At 40.0% G+C, this 19,361-nt stretch overlaps 1 protein-coding gene across 2 annotated transcripts in view; it reads left to right on the forward strand.

The window, feature by feature from the left end:
• Positions 1-18,611, forward strand: part of CNTNAP2 (contactin associated protein 2) — a 1,024,120-nt gene extending 1,005,509 nt beyond the window's left edge. For both annotated transcript variants that reach the window (XM_005519091.3, XM_088052353.1), the window contains exons 23-24: positions 7,011-7,082; positions 8,080-18,611. In XM_005519091.3, coding sequence (XP_005519148.2) covers positions 7,011-7,082; positions 8,080-8,279 — 272 coding nt within the window. In that variant the 3' untranslated portion in view covers positions 8,280-18,611. The remainder of the gene's footprint in view (positions 1-7,010; positions 7,083-8,079) is intronic.
• The last annotated feature ends 750 nt before the right edge of the window (positions 18,612-19,361 follow it).

Below are 19,361 nucleotides of genomic sequence, written 5' to 3' on the forward strand. Positions count from 1 at the left end.
ATCCAGGACTGACTGGGGGAGTTTGAGCTGCAAGGATGGGTCTCGTAATAATAAGGCACAAGTTTTTAGTCCCTTTCCTAGGAAGATTGCCTTTCAAGACCAAAAACTAAAAAGAATATTGTACAACTCTCTTAGTGTAAGCCATTGATAAAACTCCCTTTCCTCCTTTCCTTAAGAATATCGACAGCAAAGCTCACCTGCAGGAGGAAATTGAAGGGCTGGTACTGTCTTGACTGATTGGGTTTTCTGGTGTCTAGTGTTGAGAGTCTGTATTGTCCCAGTTCATTGACCATGGAGATTTCACTTCATTTTCTCCCAGCACTGCCATTGTTCATTGTTAGCATTTCCATTGTTCATTCTAAAATTTATGCTTTTTTTTACAGTAACATCCAGCAATTTTCTTCTATAATCCCCACTTACTTTCCCACTGTCCCAGGCATTTGCATACAGAAGGGTGTTCAGAGAACAATGTTTCTGTTAAGCCATCACTTAAGAGGATTTTTTAATTTATATTTGTTTTATATTGGAATAAAAAGACAGGATTGGAGAGCCTTCACACTAAAAATGTAAACCCACAGGTTTTGTGTTTTCCATTATGTCTGTGCATGGATCTCTCTCAGCAGAACTCATCAGAAGCTGGCATAAAAAACACTTGAGATTCAATGAAAAGTTCTTAGGGAAAATAAAGTGTAACTTTGCAAAATATTTTTGATATAACAGAACATACCTGCAAAACTTAGTTTAAGTAATTGGTCCAAACAGCACCAATGCTTTGGAGGAATCTTTATCATTTGCGTTAGGGTTTTTTCTTCTCTATCCCCCAAGACAAGATGGTTGTAAAAGATTGAAGAAATTAGTGACTTTTGTTCCAACATGGAGATTTCCATGTTCCAAATAATTAGCATTATTGGCAACAGAGAGAAGAAGATGACATTTTTAAAATTAAAAGCCCCAATTTTTCCTCTCAGCTGCACGTCTGTTCTGGTAGTTACAGAATTGCTAAGTGGGTGTATTTTTTCCAATATCCTGTAACTTGTGTTAAAAAAAAAAAACTATTAAGTCTGTGACTGTGAAGATTTCTATTTCCATATAGTCAGGGAAATGGTTCCTAATAGGGACATACATATAACCCTACACTTGAGGCATCACTAAAAATTCAAGGAGTGACAATTGACCCCACATAGTATGCTAGAACAAACCTGACCTTTTACAAACAACATGGTTAATGATATCTTTTAAATATTCTGTGGGAAATAAGTGTGAGGTTGTTTTTTTAAAAAAAACTTGGAGGTGTTTAATATTAAAAATTGCTTCAGCCAAATTCTTAGTTCTATACTTAACCTGATGTTAGTAGGTTTTCAAGTTAAGTCTGTTAACAGAGTCTAATGTTAAACAGCCCTCCCTCAGAATCTGCTCTCAAATGCCTAGAAAAGCAGGAGTAGGGGTAGTTTTTCTCTTTTATGAGTTTTCAGCTTAGAGAACTAGGAAAAAACATAGATTTAGTAATTTTTAAAAATATATATGAACTTTTAATACAAATACATATAAAAATGTGCATTAATAAAAGAGACAGCTTTTTTAATACTGCTTCAGATTTATTTTTTTTCTTTTGCTGAATGGCTGCACTTTACATGTCATGGGAGCTCTTCACAGAGCCAAACTCAGGAGGAGAGAAGTGGTTGGGATGGGCACAAAAGGACACTCTAAGGGTTGTGTTGTTCACCTTTGATGTAGGACTGTGTAATGGTGTTGTTTACTCCTGCTCCATCATTTCTATGCATGTGTTTAGAGTTTCACTTGTGATCCACTCCCTTCAGGAAGGGGAATGTGGCTGCGACCGCACATTAATTTCTACTATCAAGAGTCAAGCAATTTGGTTCTGTACTTAGAGTCTGTAATAAGGAGAGCTCTGTAATTTCAAATCACAGCAGTACAGTCTCACCCAACCAGCCAAGTTGATATAATTTACAGAATGCCAACAGAGAGCTTGCTTTTACTTTTCTCCATGCTGTGGTCCTAAGGAGAACCAGATTTGTGAATGGATCTAGTGTCCAACACTTTCTCATAATCCTAACATGTAAGTGAGCATTTGCTGTCATTGCAAAGTCAATTCTTGGATGTTTGGCTGCAAAATGGAATTAGGAAGAAGGAGTTATAGTTCACATCTTATATTTTATTTTCTTATCTTACTGTTCTACTTCTAATCAATGCCTTGATTGATGTGGATTTTATAGACCTTGTGATCACCAAATCCTGTGCTGGTTGTTTCTCCAGTTCATATTTATGTGGAAACTCAACTGGTTTTCATAATGGACAAACGCTTCTCAAAATTGTGGACATCTGTAAAGATGAAAGGCCAAAGAAGTCTTGCAGCACATTAGATCTAATCTGAACAAGCTCACTTTCCAGCATTTAACATTTCATTGAATGTTTTAGATCTGTGATAACTTTCACCCTTCATTTTTTGGATAATATTTAAATTGTGTCTTCCTTTGTAATGTGGTGTATTTTAATATTTAAGACTTGTCCATTCAGTAAAAAAAATTCAGTTTAAAAAATTGCTTTCAATGACTTATATATAACACTCTTTGTTTAAAACAAACTTTGCCTTTTTATTGTGTACTTCTTGATACTGCTTTTTATCTGAAAACCCCCACCCCTCTTTGGTTTTGGGTTTCCCCTTGCCTTTACTGAACAGCCTTTTGCTCGTTTCTGAGCCCATGCTCATCTTCTGGACTACTTTACCAAGGTCGTTTGTTATCTCAATTTTGTGAATTTGCAAAAGGCTTTTATGTGGGATCCATTGTAAAACATTTTCCCTCTGAAAATGGCAGATGCAAAATCATGCCTGTTATAATGAAGCAGATTTAATTCACTCAGCTAAACCAAGCACATCTGTCATCTTTAACATCTAATTCTAATTGTGCTCTGTTTATCCAGTCCCATCTTCCCTCTCCATTCATTGAGGGCTGCTGTTTTGCATCTGGCTGTGGCAATGACCATGTTGGGCATGCTGAAGAATAGTAGGTCTCCTATTGCATGTTTGTGGTCATTTAAAGCTTAAAATGTCATTAAAATGATGGCCAGAATATGGAATTTGCCTGCAGCCAATCTTTAATCACCCTTTTTGGTGCTGCAAAGTTTCTTTAACCCCATTTACCCTAAGCCTAATAACAGAAAGTTGAAAAGTGTAAAACGTAAGTACAGACTCTGTAGATTCTCTGTGGTTATTCAAACTATGGCCTTGTAAACAGCAGCCCATGAAAGAAAGAGAAAGCAAAGTGTACTGTGTCCCTTTACATAAGTTAGCATCAGGATGGTGGTGTTTGAAGCAAACCTGATGACCTGCTATGGAAAGACTGGGCACAAAACACAGCATCAGCCAGCTTGGATCCTGGAAGGGAACCAGATGAAGTGAAGCTTAGCATTTCCTGGTACAGAACACTCTGTCCCTTATTTTCCCTAAGAACTTTTTCATTGAATCTCAAGTGTTTTTTATGTCAGCTTCTGGTGAGTTCTGCTGAGAGAGATACATGTCCCTGCACTGCAGGTTTTAGGAAAAGGTCTTTGGTGTGCCGTGACAGCAAACTGATGGCTCTGTGCCACAGCTGCGTGAGCAGAGGATTTCAGGCAGCTGGCAGGACATGTCTTGGGTCAATATTTAGCTTTTCAGGATAGATTTTCTGTTTTCCCAGATAGATTAAAAAGCTCTTTGCTCCGTTCTTCATGTTTTGAATCACACACATGGGACCCTGGATACTTGGAGAAACCTAAGGAAGATTCATTTTAGGAATTACTCTTTACAGCCTATGAAGAGCACTTTATATAGCCCTCTGTGCTTTTACCAGAAGATCAGTATTACTGCTGTCCCTTTGTCAGCATGCTCTAACGTTTTCTTTCCTCTTTTAGTTCCTGAATTTCAGCAGCAATGGAAGAAAAACTCTTGTTAGTAATTGTCTTTTTGGCAAAGGTGCTTAATATTGCAAAGGAATGTGACTGCAGTAAGGTCAGAGAGGAATCCCTATGTGTTTGAATGATGCATCTCCTGTCTGAAATACCTGCACTTGGTACCTGTTGGGAACAATACTCCCTTAAGCTCCTCTTGGAGGGTCAAGGACTGTACCCTCATAGGTTTCTTTTCTGCCTAATTGCTGTGGCAGGAATTGCCCTTTTGCGGTTCTTAGACTTCTGGTGTGTAGCTATTTCTGATCTTTTGAGAAGCTACTGAAGAATTTCAAGAGAACTTCCTGTTAAAAAAGGAAACTAATTAGTTGTTTGCTTTGTCCTCTATCCATCTGTAGTAATATATTAGGTAAAATAATTGTATAGATTCTTTTGCAGCAAAATATATTCTATAACCCCACATTTGGCTGAGATTTTAGGTACAATTTTTCAGTCAAAACCCCCCATAATACACAGGTAGGTCACTCGGTTACATGAGAATAATAGAGTAGGAATTCATGAACGATGGCAATAATATCTGCCAATATTTGTTTGCTGCAAGTGCTCCAAACAAAAGATTCATGAAGTCTAAGCTCCTTTTTTTTTCCCTTTGGCACTCCTGGTTCTCCAGCAGCTGCAGCAGGGCACAATTTAGCTAATCTGATGGTGAGCTCTTAGAGTGCCCCCTGCTCCCAGGCACATGTTCCTATTTCCTTTTTGTCAGAGGTGAGAGTCTCAGTGCTTGTTGACCAGATGGACTGCTCCTCCTGAGTGTGTAAGATGAGTGGGTGCAATGGAGAACAGCTGTGTGTGGAGGCATTGGGTCCAGTCTTAGCAGCAGCTCTCAGACAAGATCAAGGATGGAGCTCCACATCATGCAACTTGTTCTTCCTTATCCTAACATGGGTTTCAGTTCCTGTTGAAATCAGGCTGTGATCTTCCATCTGCCAGGAATCCCTTGTAGCATAGCCAGTGTGATGTGGGAGCTCAGGAGGGATGATGCTGCCATGAACAGCAGCTTTCCTCTTTCTTAACACTTCATTGGTGCCATTGTCCTTGAAATGACCTTTTAAAAGAAGATAAAATATAATCTTCAACTGTAAAGGAAGGAGGAGCTGTGACCAGTGTAGATTTTCAGATTTCTTGTGTGAGGACACAGGAGACCAGCTCTCAACCAAGTGGCGAGTGGTAGGACTTGTTAACTGTCTGTGGTGCTGCTCGGATGACAAGGGGACTCCTTTTGGGTAAGAATGGCAGAGAGGAACTCCTTGTGATTTATCAAACTGATATTTCCCCTTAGTATTGTTTGGCTTTAGGATTTTCCTTGAGGTGCAGGAAAGGCAGGTTTAAAAGTAGGATTTCCCACTGCCAGCCTTTAGCACTTTTTTACCCTTTTAGCACTGCAAGGGTATGTTTATGGATCCTGTGCCAAAATGTCTTCATTAATGGTCCTGCACAGTTCTTTGGAGCAAAATCCACTGATAGAGAACCAGGTATTTATTTCTCTTTTACGATTTATAGCTTGATTCATTTCAGAGGGGTGCATAAGAAGGTTTTCAGAAGCCAGACCACCAACAAATGTCACAGGCACAAGTGCTGCTGGCAAAAACTGCTGGACAGGGCCCCTCTGCTGAGCTCTGAGAAGGGCCCTCGTGTTTGTCCCCCAGGGGGCCAGCCAAAAACTAACTGCTGAACACACAGCTGGTTCGACTCTCTCCCAGAGTAGGCACACAGAGGGCTACTCTAGCCCCAAACCTCTTTTCAGGCCACGTGGCAAGCTGAAATCATTCATTCTTTTGTGCAGCTGCTTTACAATACAAAAAGAACATTATTGTGGATTTTAGTCCATGATAACAGAAAAGCAGTTGAATTCCCTCAGCCAGTTTTTGGTAAACTGAATGCATCACTGCTCTGTAAAGGCAACTGACTATTTTTGTACAGTATCACCTAATCCATCAAGCAAGGAAAATACAGCTGGCTTTTAAATGCCGCCCTAAGAAGCAGTTCATATCCTTGATTATTTTAACTTTCTCCAGTTAACACACTTTTAACAACATTTTCTCTGTTTCAAAATCGATGTCTTAGTCCAGTGGCAAAGAAGGAAATTATTGCAACCACTCAGCCGGCTCCCTAGGCGTGCTTAGTCATTGCAGTGTCTAGTTGCTATGTCTGACTATAAAGAAAATGCTGATAAGTTTAATTGATGAGAGTGCCTTTGAAAAGCCTCTGTGATATTTTTGGGAGGTTAAAACCATTTGGGCTACCATCCAAATTAATCCAGTTTCATCCAATTCTGCTGCACGGAGTTTCTCCTTTTCAGATTACTGGCATATGAATGCTGGCACATCTGCCTGTATTTCCTTTCCTTACCTGTGTGCTGGAGGCTGTCCTCATCCACAGCCTCCCATGCCTGCTGTGCCTCAGCTCCTCCAGCTCACAGTCTTGCTTCTCAGCTCCACAGCAGCTCCAGCAGTGGCTCAGCTGACATGCTGGGCTTTCTCCCAGGGCAGCAGAAGTGCTGGCATGTGCTCTGTGGGGTAGCTGCTCTGTGGCTCTGACCAACAGAAGTTGCAGCTGCACTATTACCTTGGAATGTGCAGCAGCAAAAGGGATTCAAGTTTTACTTTGAAGGAGCTTGAATTTGTGCCTAGTGGTGGTCACAAAATCCTGGAAGCTTCTGAAGACTTTAATAGGTAGCAGTGACAAAGGCAAAAATCTCTGTAAAAGTATGATCACATGCTTTTAAAAGAGAGGGGTTTGTTTAATTTTGTGCTATTTTACCACTTAAAACTTACCGACTTTATGTTAGTAAAGGACAAAATGTCCTTCTGTGCCAATAGCAATGCTTACTGAGGGTATCTCCTTTATTTTATTTTTGTTACAAGGAGAAAGGAGTTCTGAGGGATTAGATAATATTAGCAGATCTTTTTGGTTTTATTCATCTATAGGTAAATAGCTAGTGATCACAGTTTTCTTTAAGTTGTATCTGAGGATGTTGGATGTATTTCTGAACTTTTACAGAAGTTTCACTGCTATTACAATATGAATCTTTAATTCTCTGTTTACAGCAAGTGCTGATTTTCCATACAATGGTCAAGCTATAGGAGACGGAGTTAACAGAAACTCAGCTATTATTGGAGGTAAGAAAACTGTCTACTTTTCCAAGATACATTGCAGTATATATCTCTGATGGCTGAATTGCAGTTGTTAACAAGGGTATATATTTGCATATCTAGGCCTAGGTTTGTTGCTTTAGTTTTGATTTGCTGTGTAATTTTTCCTTTCTAATTTATGTTCCTGTTATTTCTTATAACTTTTCCTTATACTTTGAAACTTCACGATACCGGAAGGATAGCATTGCATTCGTCAGAAAAATTCAGGCCACACCTGAACAGCCTTAGTTCACCTGCACCTTCAGTTAACATGAAGTGGCATTATATATGATGGCTGATTACAAGATTTTTCTTGACCTGAAAATTCTATAACCTTTTCATCCTGGAAGATTCCTTTGCCTGTAGAGAAAGGCCCAAACAGTTACAATGCTGTTTTATCACATAGCTACCTATGCCTAAGATTACATTCATGAGGCTTCTCTATAACAGGGTTGAACCCAAAATAGACCATTGCAGGAAGAGCAATTAAGGCTAGAACTGATGATAAGATAGGAACATCTGCAATTGTGTGGAGCCAGTGCTTAGTGGGAGGTGTGAGCCAACAGTGAACCAAGCTAATTTTCAAGGACATGTAGAGGAGCTCTGATAGGTCTTTACAGCTGTTGACTAGGAAATGAACACCAGAGATTCCACCTTCAAAGAGCTGCCCACATATCACCAATACACCCCCCTGTTCTGGGAGTGCTCAGCACCCTCTGGCTCATGGTCAGCAAAGCTTAGGTCTGTTAGGTAGGTGTTAATGTTGAAGATTTTACCTACAGGATGAGAGTCACCAGCAGCATTTTGTATATGGTGTATTAGATATTAGTATATAGATATTAGAGCAGTAGAAACCAAGCAACTGTGGTGATGCCCACCTGCCTGAGTAGCTTCAAGTCAGCTCAGGAGTTTTGGGATCCTTTCTTCGTGTTAAAGTCTGCAGCTGGTTTTACCAGGGGCATCTTTTCTTTCCTCCTGTGTGCAGGCGTCATCGCAGTGGTGATCTTCACCATCCTCTGCACCTTGGTGTTCCTGATCCGCTACATGTTCCGCCACAAGGGAACCTACCACACCAACGAGGCCAAAGGGGCAGAGTCAGCCGAGAGCGCCGACGCCGCCATCATGAACAATGACCCCAACTTCACGGAGACCATAGACGAGAGCAAGAAGGAATGGCTTATCTAAGCCCACGGGGATGGGGCCTGGGGTGGGATATCAGCTGGGCCAGGGTGGGACTGGGTTGACTCTTGCAGTGGAGAGAACACTCTGTGTCGGACACTTGAGCACACATAGGATAAAAAGATCAGCACAACTGGAGGAGCAAGTGACAGGAAAATACCACTGAGACTGGAGGAAAAAAAAATAATATCTCAAGCATTTAAGAAAAAATACTTTTTAATATTTATTTACAGCAAATTGCCCCTTCTGTATTCCAATGACTACAACAAAGAGCAGTTTTGCAGCTTCAGCATTGGTTACGATTTTCAGTAATACCTGTCTATTTCTGTGTGTGTTTAAAGATGTTCTGGATACCTGTGACAAGAAACAGGGCTGGTTTTTTATATTTTTAAAAGCTGTTCAAAATATGGGTGGTTTTGTCCTGAGAGCAAGTGGCAGCCCTTTCTGCCCAGCGTTGTGTTCCTTCCTGGCTGGCCACTTCCCCACAGGCTGCCCTCAGCCCCACACCTTGACCACGGCACCGTTTATTTTGGTGACATTGATCCAGGGGTTCAGGCTGGGGGTGGGATAACGGGTGAGGACTAATGCAAATCTTACTCAGCAGTTTCTCAACATCTCATCAGCCCATGTCAGCCCTGGCAGGACCCATCTTCTTGACCCAGGCACTTGACAGATTGTGTGCAATTCTCATCAACAATGTAAAAATACTGTTATTATGACTACTACTACTACTCTTACTAAAGAGGATTATCATAAAGCACAGGAGGCTGTAAAGGTTTTGTATTATTTTGTTGGTCTCTGAGGCAGGATGATGCTGTGTGAGTCTGTAGACCTAGTCTGTTCCTGTGTCTTTGTCTATGGCACCAGGTCACCACCTGAGGCACATGTCAGGTTGGACTGTGGCATATTGGCATATACTGTAACATTGTAGTAGGCAATTAGAGCCAGACTTTGTTTGCTTCTGTTTCTTCTTGTCATAGAAATATTAGTACAGCTCTAGTCAATGCATTTGAACCCATGGACTTCACATCCTTTTGTTTTTTCAACTTGAGAGTAGCAATTTATTCCTTAAATCCCTTGTTTCAGTCCCTTTGCAAGGAAGGCCTCCGCTGGCAGTGTTTGCACAGTCAGGAAGGTAAGAAAAAGGAGGCTTGAAAATTCTGCCTCCAGAGCACGTGAGGAGCACACAGCACACAGGGGAGAGTTCCTTTTCAACACAGAGATTTACCCAAACTATTTTACTGTCTTAGTAAGGCATTTTTAAGAATAGCAAGGCCAGTGCCAAGTACAGCATTGCATCCCATTTTTCCTCTCAAACCAGGAGTGTCGTAGGTGTCACCTGAACAGCAGGCAGGCAGCCAGAAGGAAAGACAAAAGGGCAGCCTGAAGACTTAATATCCTTCACTGGCAGTAACAAAGCTTTAGCTTGCCCTCTGTAGAGAAGCATGGTCTGAATTGATAGGAATTTAAGGCCTTAATGGATAGGTTTTGCAGTGGAACAGAATGAAGGAATGAATGTATCGCAGAGCTTTGCCATGTGCTAAAAGAACAGAAACAATACTAGGAATTTCCCTTTAAAAGTATTTATTCTTGTGACAATCCTAGATTTCTTTGTCTTTAATATTCCTGGGTTTAGTATGCACAGATTTAATTATTTTTTCTGCACAAGAAAGATTTATTTTTCACCCAAACAAGCAATCTGTTACACTGAGTAGTGCTGGCATTTTTGATTTCCTTATTTCTTTGGTTGCAACTTTCATTATTCTAATTGACACTTTAAAAATTAAAAAAAAAAAAAAAAGTCATGTAGGGGAAATAAAATATTGGAGTCTTACCAGACAAGACATTGATAAGCACAATTTGTCAGAAAGGCAAACCAGATGGTTTGGGTTTTAAAGATGGTAGCCTAAAGTCCTGTTCTGGAGGAACATTATCAATGAACACAGATATCAGAACAAATCAAGCACATTAATTTCTTCTATTTATGGATTTGGAATTAGCATACAAAAAAGTTGCCAGTTTTAAAAACAATTACTGTTTCTCAGGTAATATACATGGAAGAGAGGTTCAGGTAGGCATAAAAATTACCTCTTTCACTCTTATGCTCTGCAGTCTTTTGCCTTGCCTCTAGTATTAACCTCTCCCTCTCTTGCCTGTAATCAAGCTGATGAGACCTGAGTTTAATCATGGGTGTAAAATAAGTCTTCTCTCCTTGGGGAGTATCAGCAGGGGATGGATCTACCCTGCAACCACCACTCAGCAAACTACATAGCAATCACAGATATCTGTAGGATTGAAAAGGCATTGTATTTTCTCTGTGATTTTAGGTTTCATTTTATTTTAGTGGCATTTTAGTCCACTCTGAAAAACATCTTTGCCTGTAACTTGAAATTAACAAGAGAAGTGAATAGAGCATCATTTGCATAGACTGGCATTTGATTTGCAGGAAAAAAGCTACTAATCTGAATTTAATGTCTGTGAGGAAGATCAGACTTATGTATCCTGAGAGACTAGAGTCCTCTGCTACTTTATGTGGGAGAGACAGATTGAACAGCCATAGTGCAAATTGCCAAATGCCTCAGCATGGCATTAGAAGGGAAAGATGGCTTGGTCTCCATATCTAACCAAGTTCTTGGCAAAGCTAGAGACAGTTGTCTCTGGTTATGGTACTGAGGCCTGTGATATCTATTCACTGATTTTCTAAAATTTACCAGCTAATCTCCCACAACCCTGGGAGATTAAATGAGAACTTCCGAAAAATAACCTTTGACCATTGCATAAGCAATAGTTATAAATTACTGTCTTAAGTTCGAAAAACAGTTTAAATTTATGAAATCAAGTCAAGAGCATCTGCACCTCTCCACTGACTGGACACCATGGACCTTCTTCTGTGAAATACATTAGTGCTTTGTTAAAATACAGTCACTTTCATAACCCTAGAAACCTTTAAATATTAGAATTCTTGTTTCTCCTTAAACTGGACCTTAGACATGCAGCTGTCTCTGTATAGAGATTTGGTGACTTTGGGTGAATTCCTGCCTGTCTTCTTTGTATTTCATTTCTGAGAATGGTGTATGTTTAATTATAGGCACTGGTCATTCAGCATCCTGGCAGTGAAGCAGGAGCAGACTCAGAGATGTATCCTGTGTATTATGCTAGTACTGTATCTATTCTGATAATTTCTTCTGCTGCAAGCCTATCACTGAAGGCTGACACAGTTTATTTCCCCCACTCCTACTAGTGCCAAAAATCCATGTTGCTTAACAGGTATGTGGGAAAATCTGTTTGAGGGAAGAGTGGATCCTGCTTTTGTAAAACTCTGTATTTTCCCCAGAGAATATTAAAATAATCAGTCTTTTATCACCTGTTTTTTTAGCTGTTTCACCTGTTTGAACTCTGCAGAAAAATGTAGCTCCTTGTACTGGTTGGGGAACCAAAGTGTCCCAGTTGTGTTTCTAAAGGATCATTCCTGACACCACGGGAAACGATGGCAGTGGGGAGAGAGATCAAGACTGGGCTGGAGATCAGGGCTCTCAGTGTTAGTGAAATAATGTAAGCAATATTTTGGATTCTCATTGACAAGATTTGCAGACCACCAGGTAATGAGATGTGGAGCTCCAAAGAGCCAAAACAATGGAAAATTTATTTTGATGTCAGCCCAGCCTTGAGGAAAATCTGCAATCCAGTCTGGTGGTTTTGAATCAGGTCTTTAACACACTGCTTATTATATTTACTGATAGAAAATTCAGATGTATGAAAGAGGAATATTTATCTTTAACTTGTACTGAAGCATTTCTGCTTTGTATTTTTTGTGTCTTAAAATTTACCTGTACCTTTTATATCTCTTCTAGCAGTTACCACTTCAAAAGTACGTCAGCATTTTAGGGTCATATCTAGGCAGCATGATATACATGAGAGGATGGTCATCACAAATATTTTAGTAAGACTGCCAAAGCAGTGGTGTATATGTACAAGTTTATTGTACTGATAAGAATTCATTTTAATTAAAACAATGTCCTTTAATTGACAGATGCATCTGATTTCCAGGGTATCTGTTGAAATGTGAAGCTAAGTTTGACAAGCAATAGCTTTCAATATGGTTTCTCCCATAAATGATTTTACATTCCATTAAGCATGGTAATCCTGAAAGGGTGTCATTCTTGAAAAGCAGAACCTAAATTCTAGTAATCAGATGTCATTATCCATCCTAGAGAAATTAAACAGAAATCTTGCCTTCTAACAGCAACAGCATGCAAATTAGAATGAATGAAGAGCAGTGTGTTTGTATGCATAAATATCTTCTGTGAATGTCTTTCTTTTTAACTAAAGTTCTATTAGAAACCAGATTGGTAAATAAAGAGGAGGGGAAAAAAAAAGAAAAAAAGAAAAAAGACATTTGAAATAGTTTTAATCACCGTAACAGCTGTTTCTTCATGCTTTGTATATTCTTATCATTGCCTTTATTTTTAACATCTCTAATACCAGGAAATCAATTTGGAAAGGACAGAATTTGGAAAGGCCTCTTAAGAAAAGACCCCCTGTACATGAAAAAAAGGTACTTCAGAATAAGAGGAGAGGGTGCTAAAACCAGGGAAGATTTGTTGAAGTGCAAGTATATTCCTCCTGCATCAGTGTTACCTGTTATGTACATCTATGCTTGTTGAGGTGGGAAGAGGATCTGAGAGAAGGGTTTGGATAGAAATTTAATGACTGTCTTTCTGCTTTTTCCCTTTCTGATCACTTTGCAGATAGCAGCATGCAGTCTGCTTTCACTTCTGCTCACATTTGTTACTGCAGATTCTGTGGCATTGTCAGTCCCACAAGGGTTATATACTACAAATGACTGAGCGTGGGTTGTCTGCCTTCTTTTCCTATCACAACTCTGTCCTTCTTTTCATGAATGAGAGCCTTTTATTGAAACCATCAAGAAAAATGTATGCCCAGCTCAACAGACTTGTGTCTGTTACTTTTAATAAACTACTTTATCAGGCTTTAAAACATTTTTATGAAGCATTTTATAAAAGAACTGTGTTAAATGCACTTGAATGGGAGAGTGTGAAACCTAGGCAAAGAAGCATCAGTGCAACAGCCACCTGAGTCAGAGTCATTGCCTTAACCACCCACCAAATCCCTGGATTTGTCTAAGACCTTAACTTCTTTTGTGGAATATTACAGTGGCGAAGTCCTGGTGGGATACTGTCTTCAGACCGCATCCTGATCATTGTTTTGTGCTGACTGTTGCAACCCCTAGAGGGAGAGCCACGCTTTATGCAGGAATATTTCTCATTTTGGTAGAAAAGCTCTAGGACAAAGAGACAGGACTGAAGGTTCAAGGGTGAAGCCCAAATGATACTTGAACACTGTGACACGAGGAGTCTTTGCTCCCTTCTGCTGCCACATGTGTCTCTCTGCAGCCGTGTGGGGTGCACACGTCCCCCTCCAAAACCTAAGGCTATTTGGGATTTGATGTCTGCACCACTAGGACAACTGTTAAGATACCAAACTTGCTCCAAATCCATGAGTCTGCAGTGCTAGCAAAATCACTCGCTCTTGAAATTAAGTGCAATTTTGAAGACAAACTCAGGCTGTGCCCTACGGTAGCAGGCACATATGGTGCCTCAAATGAGACAAGACTTGGACCTGGTAACGGAAAAGCATTTATTTAACAATCTGTAACACAGTTCTTCTAACTCTGACTTTCACATATAAGCAGATTTTTCTTGAGGCACTATGCTCAAAACCCTAATTATGCCAACAGCTTAAGAATCAGGAAGAAAAGGGGCCAATTCATGGCTTTTTTACACAAGAAGTATTTTTTAAGAAGTCACTTACTGTAAAAAAAAAACTTTGGTATCAAGAGGTCCTTTCACAGAGAAGTATTTCTTTTCACTAGTCTTCTATTTTCAAAATATCATGTGAGAAAAAATGGGCAATTACTTAAGCACAACCAGAACCACTTCAGTGAAAAGGGGGTAAGATATAATCTGGAAATACACCTATAAGCAAATAACAAATTTAGTGCATCCTGCTGTTTCTGTGATTCAGCAGCTTCCAATAATGTCTATTTGTTCTCCCACTGCTTTCCTTTTTTCTCCACTGCTTTTTCCTTTTTTTCCTTAAGGAAAAGCATCTGGATTAAACAACAAACATAAAAGTGTGTACCTTTAGTTTTACCATAGATTAGTGTTCTCACTTGATATGTAATAGCATATTAAGGAATAGCAAATTGTTACTTCCTCAGATTCCGTAGTATTAATTCTGCTGTGCTGAAGGGTCAGAGATGTACTATCACCATATTAATTGTTACAACACAGAGGTATTCATACTGATAATATTCAACAACTGGCATTCTGAATTCTAGCACAGAGCTGCCCAAAGAAAATCTAATTTATTGAAAAGGCAGGTAGATGATGTTTTCTGACAGGTGAGAAATGTAAATAACTGGAATGACACTAGAGCAGAAACCATCTGAGGGAATGTTCAGCATGCAGAAAAATAAACTGTACCAGAGTTTCTTGCCTTCCAGTCAGGAGCTTGTGGTAGGTACTGTGCTGTGGCCAGTTATATATTGCCATGTGTTTGTTGCCTTTTTGGCTAAAATATTCGAGCTCCTGTCTTTCACTTTGAAATAGGCTGTTGCAAGAGTACAGCTGAAGATGTGAAACTTAAACAAGCTTCTCTAGGCTGGTGGTCATAAGACCCAAGCTCTTCTACCTGCTTAGAAGACAACTCTCAGATGTGTTGCTGCTTGTCCCTGTCTTTTGTCACCTTTTCCCCATCTTATTGAACATCACAGGTTGAAAGGAACCACAAAAGACCATCTGGTCCAACATTTTGTGGGAGAAGGAACCTAGATGAGATAATCTAGCGTCCTGTCCTGTCATAATGGTTTTTTCCCCACTGACTCAATTTCCAGGGTGGTAGGCTATCAACAGGCTCTTAGAATCACTGGAGCAAGACAGCAATCTTTTGAATTAGCCAGAAAACAGAAAATTTAGATGACTCATGTCAGGTGGAAGCAGGCGTCATCTAGAGCATTCCCAGCCTAACAGCTCTTCTTCATTTCATCATGGCTTTGGTTAGCAGTGGAGCAGCTAGCCAAGTCAGTGTATTATTTTTCTAAACCCTTGTGGAAGTATGGAAGATAAACTTGGCTGAATAAAGACAAAGTAACCATCCCCTGTATGCTAATATTTGTTCTTTAAAGTGCACATTCTTGTGCTTACAGTGCATGTGTCACTGAAGGAGTCTGACCTTGTGACAGTAAATAAATCATTCACAAGCTGAACAAATAGCCCTGCACTGCTTTGTCATGAAAAACTCCTTTGGGTCAATGTTTAAAAGTAGTTTGCCATCATAAAATACTGGACACAGTATCAGCAGCTAGTTGTAAGTTATTTCTGTTGTAAAATCGAGGTCTGTCTGCAGTTTTCTTGTGTGTCTTGCACTAATGAAACCTTTATCCCTGAAGTATAAGCTGCTACGACATGGCAAGGTAACAAAGAGAAATTGCCTTTGCTGCACACTCTGAAACGCAGCGTAAAGTCCCTTTCATTACACAGTTCCTGGTAAGAGTAAGGAGTAAGATCTCTGTAGACATCTAATGTTTCCTTTTTTCCAAACCCCTCTACCCATTACTCCAAGGAAAGAAAATTGCTGACACTTCTGGGTTTTTTGACATCTCTTTACTTTAGAAGTGCTCCCTCTCACTGAGAAATTTACTACCTTTCACTGTCACCTTTAAACTCCTTCCCAGAAGTGCTTACTACTTTGACCAAGGTGAAACCTTTCACCTTCCTAAAATGTAACCATTGTAGTGGAAGTGTTATGTGCCACTCCATTCCTGTCATCTTTTATATTTGCAGTAGGTTTTTATCTGTTTATAGTACTCAGTGACTGAAAATGCAAGTTTGGTTTCTGCAATTGGCAGCATTATTTTTTAACTTGTTATAACTCCAAAATCACAGCATTGCCTAGCAAGGAAAGTCTGAAAATTAAGCAGCTGCATTTCTTTCCATTCAGCATCGTTACTCTCTATTGCTTGGTTCAAATGTTCCCAAAAACATCAATAATAAAATTAATGCCTAGCAAAAGCCAGCATCTATTTTTCTTAGGGCCACAAGATGTCAGGTTGAGCTCTCAGCCATCCTATTCCCTTGTGCTTTTGTAGCAGCTATACGAGGCTGCTGGTAATCTCCAAAGTAGGACACCAAAAAATTGTATTATAAAGCCTCTAGTGATTTTAGTCTCTTGGAGTGTTAAAGGTCCAGTTCAACAGGGCCAACAAGTCAACACTCCTACAGGTTTCTGTTATGAACACATCTGAGAAAACTCTCAACACTGGTTATTAAATAATTTTATTTTCATTGGATCAGCATCTCAGAAGGGAAATAATGCTTCTGTATGTGGAATACCTGAGATATTACACTCGGCCTATTGTAACTCCTGCATTGTATCTGATCTTTTGAAGCTCCAGCTGCTTAAGAGAAGGGATCAGAGCCACTTGAATAAAGAAGGCTGAGGCATCATTTGGTTGCTATTAACTCTGAAGCACAGAGAAGTGGCTTTCCACAGATCTGCTTTGCATGGTCAGTCTCAGTCATACATGAGGAATGGGGAACTTTTCCTTTGCTCTTCCGTGGATCAAGACCCATCAGTGGGCTGGCTGGGCAGGTATTACATAAATTATCTTCAGCCCTAATGAGCTGACTCACATGTTGAGCAGCCTGAGTCCAGGGAGTTCCTCTGACAGAAAAGCATGTTTTGGCACAATATCCCTGGAAGGTTTCAGCTCCCCAACAACTCTGCTACCCGGTTTGACTAGTGTTAATTAAGAGAAGCCTGCTGGAAATGACCTGTACTGACTTTAGTCCTAAGTGTGGATGCCAATCCTGACTAAGAGTGCTTAATTTCATGGAGATTAAATAGATTTCCCCCCCATCATGGAGTGCTTGGGCTGTGCTCAGTCTGATGCTTCTTACTGACATGTATAAATAGAGATATAGAGATAAATAGATATTTTTATGGAGATGTTTTATAAGTGGCCTTTACTTTGTGCATGGTAACTATTGCCAAACTTGTTATTTAGGAGCTACAGAAATGGCTGGTTCTGCAGTTTAGAGAGCAATCAGCTGTCTCTGTTGCAAGGGACAGACACTTGGGGTACAGGCTTGGATTTTGTTTTTTATTATTCAACTATAATTTGCATGGTTTGGATTTGGGTTTTGTCTCAGTGTCAGGTTTTCTTCTTTCCTCACTGGTTCTCTGGCAGGGACATATTGGGCTCAAGCAGGAACTTATTTCTCAGTCTCTGAGAGATGGTTTGAAGCCATCGGTGCCATATAACACTTGAGAAACACCTGCCTTGCACAGCCTGTGATGTTGCTCAGTGTGCAGTCCTCAAAACACAGTTTCTTTAGCTGTCTGTTGGGGGCTTCACAGCACAGTGAGGTGCTCCTATTCTGCTGGCTTTGCTTGACAAGATAGCAAACTAGCAACAGCTGGTTGCTGTTTTATGGGTTTAGCCTTGTGAGCAGAAAAAGGGATCAGCAGAGACTAGGACATAAATGATGGTTCAGAATTAGATTCATATACATAACAGTAGCAAAAGATTGTGAAAATTTCTACAGAGGCAGGTAATTTTACTTCCTTTCTTCTTTTATTCCTTTTTGTTTTGTTTTGTTTTTTTGTAAGTACTGTTTGTATGCCACATCTGAGTAATTCCTCTCTACCAGCCATCCAGCTCTCAACAGCCTGGGCTGTTGGTTAGGGATGGAAATGCAGTAGTCCTTTCTTACTGATCTAGTTCCTGCTGCTGTGGAGCAGTCTGTACCCAGAAAAAGACCAGGGCCATTAGGAAAGTAAAAACAGCCTCTCACCCCTTCAAACCAGGCAGAAAGCCAATCCCAGGGTTGTGTGCCTACAAAGCTGGCCCAATTTCCTGTCAGGTGAACCAAGACCTTCTCTGTTTGCAGTACTCTAGTCCACAGGTTTCTTTCTTGAGCACAATTTTCCCATGGGACGCATAACCAGGAGTTAATGGTTACCCTAATTAAACGAAAATGTGTATATTAAAAAACATCCTAATCTGAAAGTATAGTGTATCTGAGATTCCTCTGTTATAGACACTTAGTCTACAAGATTTATGGCTACATTTGCTATGTTATGCTTGAATAAACATATAATTCATTGAAATACACAAGACTGATAAAAGTAATATCTCTTTAAGGAGAATAAACTGTTTGTAAATTTATAAAGAGTATAATCTGTTAGGCCTTATTTGAAGTATGTACTGTGGTTTGGTAAAAGTACAACATTAAAAGAGCCTTGCCAGATGAAGACTGTTTTTTTTTTTTTTTGTGTGTGTGTGCATGTGTGGTTCCTTTGGAATATCTGACATCTTCATTTAACAGGAAAAAAAGACAAAAAAAACAAAAAAAAAAAAAAACAAACCAAAAAAACCCCAAGAAAACCAAACCAAGCCTTTACAGACTGTGTACAAGGGCCTGAGATAAAGTGCAGAGGGCTCTTCAGATTTCTGTGTACAGTGACTCCATGGAGGGAACAGGTGAATATTTTCTTCTGAATAATTTGGGCCCAGTTTCTTTTGGAAACAAAAGTGTTTGGTAGCACTACTGACTGGCTGGAGATTTTTTAAAGAAGGTTTCATAACATCAGTAGAAAGAATTCAGACCAATACACATGCAAATATTGTTTATTTAATGGGGGAAAGATCTAAAGGAGCTTTAGGCCCCTTCAGAGCAGGAGCTGGTGTGTCACAAGCTGTGGACATGTGGTCATTGAATAATGACTAGTGCTGCCCATGGAGCTACTCATCAGGGAACAGACATCCCAGAGCCTGTTCTTCCTGCAACCATCCTCCTGCCCTGGCCCTGTGCAGACCTACAATAGCTTTCTGGCACACAGTGGGCTGCTACTCCCACTTCTCCTGCCAGTTCTCCCTCCGTGTGCAGCCCAGCTGTGAGTACTGAAGACATGCCAGTGCTTCCCACAAACAGAAAACCACGCTGTTGTACTCATGATGCAGTGGCCCGCTGCCTCTCTGTGCAAGGTTTTGGTTTTCCTCAG

Source organism: Pseudopodoces humilis, chromosome 1, assembly GCF_049639895.1.
Source record: "Pseudopodoces humilis isolate 2021_Gansu_Grassland_sample_001 chromosome 1, ASM4963989v1, whole genome shotgun sequence".
Lineage (NCBI taxonomy): Eukaryota > Metazoa > Chordata > Aves > Passeriformes > Paridae > Pseudopodoces > Pseudopodoces humilis.